This window comes from Neofelis nebulosa, chromosome 8 (genome assembly GCF_028018385.1).
Source record: "Neofelis nebulosa isolate mNeoNeb1 chromosome 8, mNeoNeb1.pri, whole genome shotgun sequence".
NCBI classification, from domain to species: domain Eukaryota; kingdom Metazoa; phylum Chordata; class Mammalia; order Carnivora; family Felidae; genus Neofelis; species Neofelis nebulosa.
In genome coordinates, this window is record NC_080789.1 from 125,310,079 (window position 1) to 125,324,915 (window position 14,837).

At 36.7% G+C, this 14,837-nt stretch overlaps 1 protein-coding gene across 3 annotated transcripts in view; it reads right to left on the reverse strand.

Moving 5' to 3' along the window:
* The window catches only part of MALRD1 (MAM and LDL receptor class A domain containing 1), an 824,069-nt gene that overhangs the window by 756,036 nt on the left and 53,196 nt on the right, over positions 1-14,837 (reverse strand). For all 3 annotated transcript variants that reach the window (XM_058681758.1, XM_058681759.1, XM_058681757.1), the window contains one exon: positions 9,851-9,991. In XM_058681758.1, the coding sequence (XP_058537741.1) occupies positions 9,851-9,991 (141 nt within the window). The remainder of the gene's footprint in view (positions 1-9,850; positions 9,992-14,837) is intronic.

Consider the following 14,837-nt stretch of genomic DNA (forward strand, 5'->3'; position numbering starts at 1 on the left):
TAAAGGGGAGCCTCGGTGGCTCAGTTGGTTGGTCATGATGTCACAGTTCATGAGTTTGAGCTCCCTGTTGAGCTCTGTGCTGACAGCTCAGAGTCTGGAGCCTGCTTCAGACCCTGTGTCTCCTTCTCTCTCTCTGCCCCTCTCCTGCTCACACTCTGTCTCTTTCTCTCAAAAATAAATGAACATTAAAAAAATATTAAAGGGGAGCCTCGGTGGCTCAGTTGGTTGGTCATGATGTCACAGTTCATGAGTTTGAGCTCCCTGTTGAGCTCTGTGCTGACAGCTCAGAGTCTGGAGCCTGCTTCAGACCCTGTGTCTCCTTCTCTCTCTCTGCCCCTCTCCTGCTCACACTCTGTCTCTTTCTCTCAAAAATAAATGAACATTAAAAAAATATATTAAAACAAGAAAATACTTGAGGTAAATAAAATTGAAAATACATTGTATCAAAATGTATGGGACACAGTTAAATCGGTGCTTAGAAATAAATTTGGAGCTCTAAATTATTAAACTTAAAAAAAGAAAGTTTTAAACACAGTCTAACCTTCCATCTTACAAAGCTAGTAAAAGAAGAGCAGACCAAACCCAAAGCCAGCAAAGGAAGAAAATAATAAACATTAGAACAGAGATAAATGAAATAAAAAATAGACAACAGAAACCAATTAAACCAAAAGTTGGTTCCTGGAAAGATCAACAAAATTAACAAACCTTTTACTAGACTGACTAATAGGGGGACAAAAGGACTCAATTTGCTAACTGAAGAGTCAAACAAGGGTCAGAACTACCAACTTGATAGAAATAAACTGTAGGGTAATATCATCAACATTTGCAAGCCAACGAATTAGATAGCATAAATGATATGGACAAATTCTTAAAGACACAAACACTGACTCAGGACCAAAACTAACTCAAGAAGAAATATAAAATCTGAATAAATTATAACAAGTAAAAAGAACAAATCAGCAATCAAAAACTTCCCACAAAGAAATTCTCACTCATGGCAGGATTCACCAGTGAATTCTATAAACCACTTAAACAAGAATTAAAACCAATACTTCACAAACTCTTGCACAAATTGGAAGAGGAGAGAAGACTTGTCGACTCTGTGAGACCATTATTACCTTGGTATCAAAACCAGCCCAACCTATGACAACAAAACTATAGATTGATAACTCTAATTAATATAAATGTAAAAATACTAACTAAACAAAATACAAGAAAGCCTCATCATGCGAGATATGAAAAGGATTATTCACCATGACCAGGTAGAATTTATCTCAGGAATTTAGTTAGCTCAACATATGAAAACCCATCACTATAAAACACCACATTGATCAAGGAAAGGCCAAAACCACATGATCGTCTCAACAGATGCAGAAACACATGTGACAAACTCTCATGATAAAAACACTCGATACATGAGTCACAGAAGGGAATATCCTTACCTAACAAATTACATCCACAAAAAACCCTCACCTAACATCATACCTGATCGTAAAAGATTGAAAAATTTCCCCTCTAATAGGAGTAGGATAAGAATATCTGTTACTACTTCTGTTCAACATTGCACTGGAGTTTCTAGCCAGGCAATTAGATAAGGAAATGAAATAAAAGGAATCTAGAATGGAAACAGAAAGTAAAACTATCTCTATTTGCAAATGACATGATCTTACACATAGACTTTCCTAAGGAACCATGTGATTACACTGAGCTCACTTGAACAGTCCAGATTAAATTTATTTTAAGGTCAGATGATTAGCAACCATAGTACATCTATAAAGTCTTTTCACAAAAGTACCTAGATTAGTTTTGACTGAAAAACCAAGGGTTGGGAATCTTGGGAGGTACATCTTTAGAATTCTGCCTACCACAATTAGGTAGGCATTAGTTTGGTTCTCCTGTTCCACTTACTACATTTTAGGGTGGCTGACCAGTCTATGAAGCCTAAACTCGCTGAGTTCTTGTAAATTCTTCCTTGACTAATTCAGTTGTAGGACACACTGAATCAATGTATCTACTCATCAGTGTTGCCAGACTTCATTTGCAAAGAAATGAAATCCGCTGGGTCCTTTCCAACTGCTTTAATTGGTGAAATTCCCTGCCCACTTTCATTTGGGAACATAGCCGGCTACTGGCCATTTGGCTGTGGTTCAAAAGATATATTCTTTGAAATGTGTATTATATTTATTTTAATACACTACTATTTGATTTTATGAATTTCTGTTGAGTATATATTTTTTCACTTATGGCTAAATTAATTTGAAGAATATATACCCACATAAATTTAACAAATAAACAAGCCATCTGCCTGTAAAGATAAGATTCCTGCCAAAAGAAAAACAAATGATACATAGGAAAAAAATTCCGTATTTTTACAGAGAAATTGTGGAATGTGTTATTTTTAGCTCCAACCAGTGGAATAATATTGCTTACCTTAAAAAAATTTGACAGCTTGACTACTTATTGTTAAATGGAAAAATTTCATTGATGTCCTATCAGTTAATTCAAATAATCATCTAAGTTGTCAACTATGATTACCTGACTGGTGTATTACTCTGAATTTGAAATAAAAGGATTGGGGAAATAAACAGATATTATATTATCTAATAAAAAATAGACATCAATTTTGTTCAGGAATTCTGAAAACTTCACGTAGCTCACTAATTTAAAATGCACATGCATGCAGGCGCACATCCAGGACCTTGATATTATTAGCTTGACAATCAAAGAATTTGTGGAAGAAATAAAGCTCTCTGCAAAATACTACCGGAGGCAGAATGAATCATTAAGTACCAAATATGTATGCCCTTGAAATTCTTTGTGCAACTTCTCAGACACTGCCACACATCCATCAATGTCTTTCATTTCTGCTGCCTGGTTGGCCAGCAGCAGAAAGAGGACCTTCAACTGTGAAGGAGTTGGTAGAGGAGGGAAAACAGGGAAGGCAATGGTACTGAGGCACGAAATCAGTAACCTTTGGGTGACATAATTCTTGACATTCCCAAATATACTTTTGGCCTAATCTTCATTTCCAAAGACCGTATCCTCTAGCCAGAACAGACTGTATATCACTGCCTGAGCACACCGATACACCGAGCATCTCTACATGGTCCTTATGTGGTTCTTTCAGTAGCGAACATCATGTCTTTCACTTCCCTATTCACTGGAACACCACTCATCTCTCAAGTCCCTTCTCAAGCCCTGTCTTAAAGTGATGACATCAGGGGGTGCCTGGGTAGCTCAGTTGGTTGGGTGTCCGACTCTTGATTTCAGCTCAGGTCATGATATTGGGGCTCAGGGGTTTGAGCCCTACATCGGGCTCTGTGCTGACGGTGTGAAGCCTGCCTGGGATTCTCTCTCTCTGTCTCTCTCTCTGTGTCTCCCTCTAGCTCTCTGCCCCTCCCCCACTTGTGCATGTGCTCTCTCTCTCAAAATAAATATAAACTTAAAAAAAAGTGATGACATCAGTTCCCATTTAGAGTGGCTTTTTTCCCAGGGTCAGAATTTGCCTACATCCACAGAATAATACGCTCCGACTAACATCACAGCATTTTTCAAATTTCCCCTGTATTATAATTAATTGTTTTATTCTCAAGAATGCTTTCCAAAGAGATCATATCATATGCAACATATATTTCAATAGTCTTTATAGTATTCACAGCATTTGTCATGATGGCTTACCCACTCTAGGGTTAAAAAAAGCTTTTGAACTGAAATTCACAATTGTCACCACGTTATATAAATACATGTACATAAGCATAAATTTTCCGTGTTTAATTATTTTTTTACTTTTAAAATGGTGTAACTACAATATTAAAAATGGAGCAAATAAAAGAATATACTGAATTCCATCCATAATACAAATCTTGTTTTTATTTTATTGTAGGGAACAGGCTTAACTGTTATTAACTAAAATAAAATCTCCTCCTTAATTGAAAATTCAGGTGAATTTTTAAGTAATACCATAATGAAACTGTTTCTTACACAGAATCGGAGTATACATCAAGGTACACCTCACCTATGTTTGCTACAAAAGTGAACACTAACCACTAAAATTAAGATTATAATTTATTTGTTAGTTCTTGGAGGAGGAATTTTATTTTATACTCATACATCCCCAGGAGTGCATATTGTCAGATGCAAAAATGCTCAACTAATGTTTACTGACAGCAAACTATGACTCATATATAAATCCCACTTGCCGGGGCGCCTGGGTGGCTCAGTCGGTTAAGCGTCCGACTTCAGCTCAGGTCACGATCTCGCATCCATGAGTTCGAGCCCCGCGTCGGGCTCTGGGCTGATGGCTCAGAGCCTGGAGCCTGCTTCCGATTCGGTGTCTCCCTCTCTCTCTGACCCTCCCCCGCTCATGCTCTGTCTCGCTCTGTCTCGCTCTGTCTCTCTCTGTCTCAAAAATAAATAAACATTAAAAAAAAATTTTTTTTAATAAAAAAAATTAAAAAAATAAATCCCACTTGCCACCAGATTTTGTATAGCCTGAGAGCTAAGGGTTGTTACGTGGGTTAAATGGTTGAAAAAGTTTAAAAGAAAATTATTTTCTGACACGTGAAAATTATATGAATGATCAACTTCAGGGTCCATCAATAAAGTTTTATTATAACACAGCCATGCTTAATCTCTATGTATTACCAATGGCTACTTTCACAGCGTAATAGCAGAATTGAGTAGTTGGGACATAAACTGTATGATCTAAAAAGCCAAAACTATTTACTATCTGGTCCTTGAAGGAAATAATATGCAGATTCCTAGAACAGAAAAGGTATAAGGTTTATGTCTCCATCACTAGATTGCGAGTTCACTGGGACAAGAACTGTGTTCTTCTACACTCTTATATCTGCAGGTCCTATAATAATATGTGGAGCAATGTAGATCCTCGGTAAAAAGTGTTGGAAATAATAAATATATAAAAGAACAAGTGAACATTAACTTTTCACTGATTTCAGAGATGAAGACTATAAAGACTGAGAAAACTTGATCTAGGAAGTGAATAGGAGGTTCTTTCCAGTTTTTGTCTCCTGCTATTTATTAGTAAAATAATACAACTCACTGTCTAAATAATGCAGCTCGCTAAGTAAGTATTCAGAAATACATTATGGTTCCTAGTGCCCTTCACAAAGGGCAGCATGGAACAATTTAGATATGCTGATGTGAGAACACCCAATGATAAACAGAACGCTTATACAGAAAAACCTACAAGTTGAGATCTCAGGAGGCTTTAAAGATAAACCAAAGCGGCATATTTTTATGAGAACAGAGACTTGGAGGAAAGGATCAGAACAAGGTAGATTCCTTCGGGCTATGGCCTGAGGTTAGGCTGCAGTGGTAGCTGGAGTGTGAGCCTAAATTCTTTTTTTTTTCTTTTAATTTTTTTGAATGTTTATTTATTTTTGAGAGTGAGAGACAGAGTGTGAGAGGGGGAGGGGCAGAGAGAGAGGGAGACATAGAATCGGAAGCAGGCTCCAGGCTCTGAGCTGTCCAGCACAGAGCTCAACGCAGGGCTTGAACTCAAGGACCGCGAGATTGTGACCTGAGCTGAAGTTGGACAGCCAACCGACTGAGCCACCCAGGCGCCCTGCGGCTAAAATCCTGATAGAAAGACTGTTCTCTTCTTGGCCAGAAGAATCAACCAAAGGAAGCTAGGACAGCCAGGTCCGCAATGAATAAAGGGAAGAATTCTGGGAAGAGGAGAGCCAGAAAAAGAGGTAGCCTGTGTTCTATGAAAAAACTACCCAAATCTCTGGCTAAAATTAAAACATGCATGTGCAGGGAAGGTGTACTTCTAGTAAAGGTTAAAAGAACTGAATTGATATTTGAACTGCTGCGCACAACAAACAAAACATCTTCCATTGGAGGTTAAGCAAATTAACCAGCCACTTAAACTAAATTAGAAACACCTTAGAGAAAGATCTGGAAGTTCTCGTAAAACTGAACATACATCGACACAGCATTTCACTTCTATGTATTTACCCAAGAGATTTAAAAACAGAAAGACACAAAGACTTATATAGAAATGTTTATAGCAGTTTTCTTCATCATATTTCAAAACAGGAAAAAAACCATACATGTCCTTCAAAGGGAGAATGGATGAATAAATTCATATAATTGCATACTACCTAGCAATAAAAAAGGAAAGAACTCATGATACATGATACATGCTACAACATGGATGAATCTGAAGCATTAGGCTAAGTGAAGAAAACTTTGAACAAAGTGTGTATACTTTATGAGTTGATTTATATGAAGTTCCAGAACAGGCAAGACAAACCCACAGCAGAAGAAATTAAAACGGTGATTATCTTGGGAGTGGAGGATGGGAGCAAAGGTTGACTAGGAAGGTATATGAGGGAATTCTGTGGCATGACGATAAGGCTCTACATTTTGTGAGGTGCTTAGGTTGCACAGGTGAGTGCCTTTGTCAGAACTTATCAAATAGTACACTTATGATTGTGTTTGCATATAATGTAAACATGACCTCAAAATTAAAAAAAAACTGTAATGAATATTGAATTCTAGCACAGGGCAAACACACTTTTTCTTAAAGTGCCGAATAGTTTAGGCTTTGTGGACCATATGGTCTCTGTCACAACCACTCAACTCCAAAGTTATAGCACAAAAGCAGCCACAGTCACTTTGTAAATGAGTAGGAGGGCCTGGGCTGTGATAAAACTTTCTTCTGGGGTGTCTGGGTGTCTCAGTCAGTTGAGCTACTGATTCTTGGTTTCGGCGCAAGTCATGATTTCACAGTTAGTGAGTTTGAGCCCCGAGTCGGGCTCCATGCTGACGGTGCAGAGCCTGCTTGGGATTCTCTCTCTCTTCCTCTCACAATAAACACATAAACTTTAAGAAAAAGGCTATAAAAAACCCACTTGATTTACAAAAACAGGCAAATGACCCACAGGCCATGTTTTGTTGACCCCTGTGTCTAGATACTCGTATACTTGGGGCAAAGTGATTCCTGCAACTTCTTTGGAATGCATTGAAAATATGATGGATTGATAAATGGAGAAATGGATTGGCAGATGGATAGATATTTCATAAAACAAATACAGTAATTTTAGATGTATAACCTAAATTGTGGGTATATGGCTATTTATAGTAAAGTTTTCTGGAAACTTTTCATATGCTAGAAATGACTGTAATAAACTGGGATAGGGGCCATACAAATAAAAAATAAGTGGACATATAGACCCTGCTTATAGCTTACTAGGCAAAATAGAGTTAATATGGCCATGAATTAAGAAACACAGTGTAAACAAAACTTTCAAAGCTATTATATGCTACCCAGAAATCCCATATGATCAAAAAACTGCCCAGCAATGAGTCATTGCAGGTGCGGCCATAGAGAACAGGGGCACTGGGTGGCTCAGTCAGTTAAGCGACCAACTTTGGCTCAGGTCATGATCTCACCATTCATGAGTTTGAGCCCCGTATCAGGCTCTGTGCTGACAGCTCAGAGCCTGGAGCCTGCTTCGGATTCTGTGTGTGTGTGTGTGTGTCTCATAAATAAATAAACATTTTTTAAAAAACCTCACGGATCACCCTTAATATCACCTGAACTTTAGAATTATTTAAAACTCTATATTCTGATAAGTTCCAAGAAAAACTCATATTTAATTCTTTTTTTAATTAAAGTTTTACCATTGTTGAAAAGATGTATTTGAATTTTTGTAGTGATACCATTTCATCTAAATGCGATGCTATATACTTTTTTAAATCAATATTATGTTTTAATCACTGTGCCCTGAGCTTTAGTAGACTTCAAATATTGACATAGTGATGTTTTTAATGTTCTGATAGATTTTCAAACTTAGCTCTGAAAACTTCTCAAGGCATTGATTACATGATGAAAAATATTATTTTGGAGCACCACCAAATTATTTCAAGAGTAAATTAATCAAAAATTGTATTAATACTCATGAAATAAGGATTTTTGAATGAAGACAAGATTCCAATAAGATTATTTTTCTATAAACATCTTCAAACAGCTAATATCTAAAGGCAGAACATTTGCTTATTTAAAATTATATGTAGACAATACTCATATTTTAGCATTTAATTGTAGTTACAAGAGATGCATCACAATTATTAAAATCATCAGCCTTCAATAACCTCGCCGGGCAATATTTTGCCGCTTTTTCCTATGAGGCTTTTCTTATGATTATTCCCACTTCACAGACAAAGAAATTGAGACTACACAACTAGCAGTTTGACAGGCAGGGTTCAAACCCATCTAGCCCGACTCCAGACCAAGTGATCTCACTACAATGGTGTCTGTCTATATAACATCACAATTTTGATGTGAATTGCCCCCATTTTATCTCTTGACTATCAAAAAAATCAGCATGAGAGAAGAGTAGGAAGAAAAACAAAGAAAAAGGGAGGAAATGGAGGAGGGAAGGAAAGAGGGAAGCCGGAAGCAGAATGACAGAGATCCTGGTTGTCTAACTCCAAGATGAGGAGGCCCAAAAGAAGAAAAGAACAAGAGCCATAGGCAACAAAAAGATAAAATATCAGATATTCTGTCCATGAAGAAGACTAGGATAAGTAAATGTATGCTGTGAAAAGTTTTTAAGTAAAAGAAAGAAGCAGCAGGGAGATTCTAAAGGAGAGATACACAGAATCAAACAACTGGCAAGGTATTGCAATGGCTAAAAATTGGGAACCAGATTCAATATCATCACCATCTAACATAACTGGATACGTAATAAAAATGTTATATATTGCAGTGAGTCATTGCTCCTGTTTGTGAAGTTGGTCCCTTGTTTGAATAAAATTGGCTTATTCCTAACAATTGTTAACAGTTATTTTTGAAAAAGTATTTTTGCCAAACAAAATAACAAAGCCAAGCAAAGTAACAAACTCCAGTTCACTTATATCGAAGTTAAAGTCAGGAACATCAAAATTATTCACAAATGTACTAAATAGCAACTTTTTTTGAATGCCAGATGTTTTATGGCAAGTTTTACCAACAACATCCCATCTAGCTCTACCTACAGACTAAGTATCATTGTTCCCCTCCTCAGAACACAGAGAAAAACACAGCTTAAAAAAGTACATTGCTCAAGATCATATAGCTTGTAAATGATGGAGCCAGGATTCTAATTCCACATGTATAAGTATTCGTGGAATTGTATGTAAACGTTTGTAAACATACGTAAACGTTTCCAAAGAATTAATGCCTAATACCCAAAGATCGGCTTGCTTTAAATTATCTCTAGGGAAATACATTTAAAATTTGATTGTGTTTATTTGGGAAAAGCATCACTTTTACAAAAAAATCACCAGCCTTCAATTAGTTATGCCAGGCAATAAACGACCTCTTTTCATATCAAGTATAAGCCCGTCAGATGAGGAAAGGCATACAGTTGATTTTTGTTCACTAAAATATCTTAATCACCTGGTACAAAATGGCGAACGAATGTGAAGTTGGTTAGTTATCAAATAAAGAAATGAATAATGTCTGGCCCCGGAGCCACCTCAAGGGCTACTGAGCAGCCCATGGGAGCTGAAATCAGCATAGCCAAGAGCAAAATAATATGATTAATTAATCTATGTAGCATTATCACATTAAATTTTACATTTTCCACGAAGAGTCAAAATAGCTAGAAAATCCCAAGGATTAGATAGACCTTTAGGACCCCAGGAACCCAATTTTGAGAATCCAATGTGATATTTTATACGATAAACATCTTGAAAGTGGTTAAAGAATGCATAAAGTTAGACATTATAATAATTGATAAATACAATCACCCAATAATTGCCATATAAATAATCAACCACTTGACCAAAGCAAAAAAAGAAGAAAAGGAAAAAGAAAGAAATTCGAAGCATTTACCAGACATACTACCACTGTGATCATAAAATGGAAGTGAGTGACCGGCCATCCCGTTTCTCTTTGTCCAACCAGGTTGCAGACTCCGATCTTGTGTCATACTACAGAGCCCATTCTCAAAATCACATCTTTCATAATTGGAGCCTAATCGAGAGAGGAAAAAAATGAGCTTCCAGAACCCCATTTGGCTTAAGAAATCAGACAATAATAGAAAAAAAAAAAGCTTAGCCACAAATGGCAGAGGTAGATTAACACAAGGACTATTTTCCCCCTTTTAAGTCTACTTTATTAATGTAGAGCTTTTTCTGCAGATGGCATTCCAATAAATCACCACACACAGAAGCCCGTGTGGTCACACACAAAGAAGGCCACTTAGGGTCAGAAGACTGAGGACCTAAGCTCGGTTTTGTCTCCTATTACCCGAGTGCTTTGGCTAAACCACTTAACCACAGCGAGCCCTTTTCTTCCCTCGTAAGATTAGAATAATGACATCCTGCCCTCTCTCGCTCAAATGATTGCTATGGGAATCCAATGACATAATTCATATAAAATACAACTCTTAGAACCATAAAATATGAGGAATTATGATTGTTATATCTTCAACTCCACCTTGCTATTCCCCAGGCATATCAGAATTTCAGGAGTGGGCAGACCAAATCACCCAGGACTGAAGCTCAAAGATCCATAGCTGTGATGCACTCCTGGAACTAAACAGAACACCTTCCCGTTGCATATCATTGTTCTTGGAACTCTGGGTGCTTTTATCACAACAAAGGCAATTTCTGGCCCTTTTTGTATTTGTCCTGAGTTTAAGCGATCCAAGAGGCTTGGTAGAAGCTGAAGGGTTTGGACATTTGGTTGTTCACAATAACAATCAGGTAGGGCTTTATTTCATGATCCAACATCTGCAAAGGTCCCTCTCTAAAAAATAGATTATCTCAACCACAAATAGCCCCTGCTGGACTATACTTCTCAGCAACCGTGGAGATTTTCCTTTGACAAGTTTGTTCTTGCCCTGACTGGTTGCATTAGCCACTGTGGGAATAGATATGCTGGTTAATAGTTAGGCTGTGCTTGGCAACCCAGTCGCGAAATCGTAATTTGACTTAAGCTCCTTATGGGCAAAATATTATACAGTAATAATAGACCTGGTGCGTGTTCTTGAGATCATACAGGAGTACTGAAAGCTGATTTAGAAATGTCACTTAATGACATTAAGTAAACGTGCTTTCTTACCGGTGGTCTATTTCATTTATTTTACGCCTAGATCCCTTATTTTGAAAAATTTCATGGTCCAGCTATATTCTGTAATAACAGGAATCTTAATAGCTACAATTTATCAAGAACAAACAATAGTTTGTTCTGTGCTAGGCATTCTATTTGCAGTAGTTTATTTATTCCTTACATCAACCTTAGGAAGGAGGCATTTTCTTCGATTTTAAAAAGTGAGGAAACTTGGGCCATGTGTCATTACAAGGCATAAAGTAGCTCGCCCGAGACAGACTAGCTAGTGAGCGCTGGCACTAACATTAGAACCCAGGTCTTTCTGACCTCAGAACATGAGTTCTTAAAGCTCATCTTCTGAGGCCTAATTATTAGTCCGCTGTTCTATTTTTATCAAAAGCCTACAAAGTTCTATGAGAATTTCTAGTCGGCCTGAGGGAACCAGTATTTCCAGACAGAATTGATGTCATCCCATCCAAAAGCTAAGAAATTTGATTAGTCTATGAATCATACCATGGCTAAATTTACAATTGCCATAAGGCCTTTGAAATATTTAAAATAACCGGAATACGCCAATTATTACCTCATGGACCTCTCGTAACCCAGAGAATCTGATTGAACAAAAAAGGAACTAAACTATATAATTATTTGTATAAATGTGTGCGTGTCATTCAATGAACTATGCATGTATCTGCATTAGTATATTTTCAAATTTCCTGTAGTTCCCAGCAATTTTTACAACAATCTATTTGTGATTCTAAAGTATTCTAAACTGTTTTTATCACCAGGTTTCAGCAATTGTGTGTATAAAATGTACATACATTCTCACGTAAGTGTCAGACATTTTTTTAAATACCAAGAAACTACTTTGCATTACAATTACTTCGTTGATGTCTATTTGCAATGTCTTTTGTTCTTTTTAACACATAAAGATTATGATAATGATTTCTGGAAGTGTTAAAACTAGAAAAACAGCTAAATAGAACATTTTTCCTTTGGAATAGTCTCAACAGGGGTTCTTTTTGTTATAAAATAAATCTAATGAGCACACATTTTCAAGTAATTCTTATAAAAATCACAAACTCCTAATAACCACTGGATTATTCAAAAATTGCTTCCGAAAATTTTCAATTTATTTTCCCCCAACAGAGAATTGTATATTTTAAACCGTTTGAACAATGTTTCTTGAATTGTAGCTGATTTGCCTTTTTATTCCATATGCCACACATCTACATTCAAGTCTGAAACTATTTGTTAAAATCTGCCTACGTAGAGATTTTTGCCTCCACAGCCATCACTAAATGGTGTTGAGTAAGGCCACAGTTGGACAGGATATGGAACAATAACGAGCAGTGTGCAAGAACTTATCAGTAGAATCCATGTTCCTGGGCTATTTGAGTGCGTGGAACTCATCATTTTTCCAATTTTGTGATCTCAAAGGTCAGACATGCTGTAGTCAAAGAAGGAGACTGTCTCCATGTTGTGATGTGAGGGTGCTTAGAAGGCCCAATAATCCCCTGAATTGTCTTCCACAGTGCCAGATTCGCATTACAAATTCGCTGAAGTGTTCCTCATAGAATCAATCACTGACACCATCACAGGAAGAAAAATATTAACTTATATTCCTCAGTGATAGTTGACGTAGGGCACTTTTCTGAGAAAAATGTGAAGGAACAGAATAAACTTTTAACAGTGGTAATGGTGAAGAAATTGGTACAGACCTCAGGATTGGGTATATCATCACAATATAAAGTTCTTAGAAGACAGAAAATATCAGAATTAGGAAAAATCTAGAAAGGGAGAGGTAGAAGAAACTAAAAAGCAAACCACTTATTTCACAGTTTTGCTTGGGCCTATATTAATAGTGCACATCTCTCTTCCTCCTAAAAGGTCTACGAGGCACAATTGTAGTCTTAATGATGAGTCCTGCTCTTTTCTGAAAAAGTGTGGCAAAATACACAACACAAAATGTACCTTTCTACCATTTTTAAGTGTACTGTTCCATGGTACTAAATACATTCACATTGCTATGCAACCATTGCCACCATCCAACCCCAGAGTCTTTTTTTTTGTTCCAGCTGAAACTCCATACCCATTAAACACTAACTTCCCATTATCTCCTTCCTGACCCCACCACTCTACTGGCACCCACCATACAGTATACAGTATATAGTATAGTATTGTATCATGTAATAATTCTGCTTTTAATTATCTGCCATTTCGCAGAAAAGCTAAAAGATTTTGCATTCCCACCACATTGCACAAGTGTTCCAATATCTCAACATCTTTGCCAACACTTGTTATTTCCTGGGGGTTTGTTTGCTTATAATAGCCATTCTAATGGGTATGAGCTGATAATCTCATTTTTACTTTGATCTGCTTTTCCCTAGTGACCAGTGATGTTGAACTTTTCATGTGCTTACTCACATTTGTATACTGTCTTTGGAGAAATATCTGTTCAAATCTGTGTTCATTTTTAAATGAGGTTGTTTGGGGGTGCCTGGATGGCTCAGTCAGTTAAGCGTCTGACTACAGCTCAGGTCATGATCTCACAGTTCGTGGGTGTGAGCCCTGAGTTGGGGTCTGTGCTGACAGCTCAGAGCCTGGAGCCTGCTTCAGATTCTGTGTCTCCCTCTCTCTCTGCCCCTCCTCTCCTCGCACTCTGTCTCTCTCTCTCAAGAATAAATAAACATTAAAAAATTGAATCAGGTTGTTTGTAGTTGTTGTGAGAGTTCTTTATGTATTCTGCATATCAACTTCATATCAGATATATGACTTGCAAATATTTTTTTTCTGATTCCATGGATTGCCTGTCATTCCTCTGGTGTCCTTGGATACACAAAAGTTTTTCATTTTGATGAACTCTAATTTATCCAGTTTTTTTTTTTTTTTTTGGTATCTATGATTTTGGCATCATATCCAAGAAATCATTGCCAAATCCAATATTGTGAAGCTTTTCCCATGTTTTCTTCTAAGAGTTTTATACTTACAGTTCTTACATTTAGGTTTTCAACCCATTTTGAGTTAATTTTGTATACAGTGTAAGGTAGGGACCCAACTTTAATTTTTTTTTTCATGGAGATATACAGTTTTTACAACACTATTTATTCAAACGGCTGTTCTTTCTCTACTGAATGGTCTTGGCTCCCTTGTCAAAAATCATTTAAGCACATATGAAAGCTTATTTATGGGCTGACTATTCTATTCCATTGGCTTATGTGTCTGTCTTTATGCCAACACTGCACTCTTATAACTACTGTAGCTTTGTAACAAGTTTTGACATCGGGAAGTATAAGGGCCATAGCTTGGTTTTTTTTTCAAAATTGTTTTGGTCATTTGGGGTCCCCTGAGATTCCATATGCGTTCGAGAATGGATTTTACTATTTCCACAAAAAATATTCTCTGGATTTTGATAGGAATTACACCGAATCTGTACATCACTTTGGATGACACTGACATCTAAAAAAATATTGATTCTTCCAATCTGTGAACATGAGATGTCTTTCCATTTATTTGTTTCTTCTTTAATTTCTTTCAGCAATAATTTTTAGTTTTCTATGCACATGTCTTTTGCCTCCTTGGTTATGTTTTATTTTGTAGAGGAAGAAGAAATGTATTTTTGTTGAAGTATCATTTACATACAATATTATATGAGTTTCAGGTGTACAACATAGTGATTCAATATGTATACACCTTGCAAAATGATCACCACAAAAGTCTAGTTGCTATCTGTCACTGTACAAAATTTTTACATTATTGTTTTACA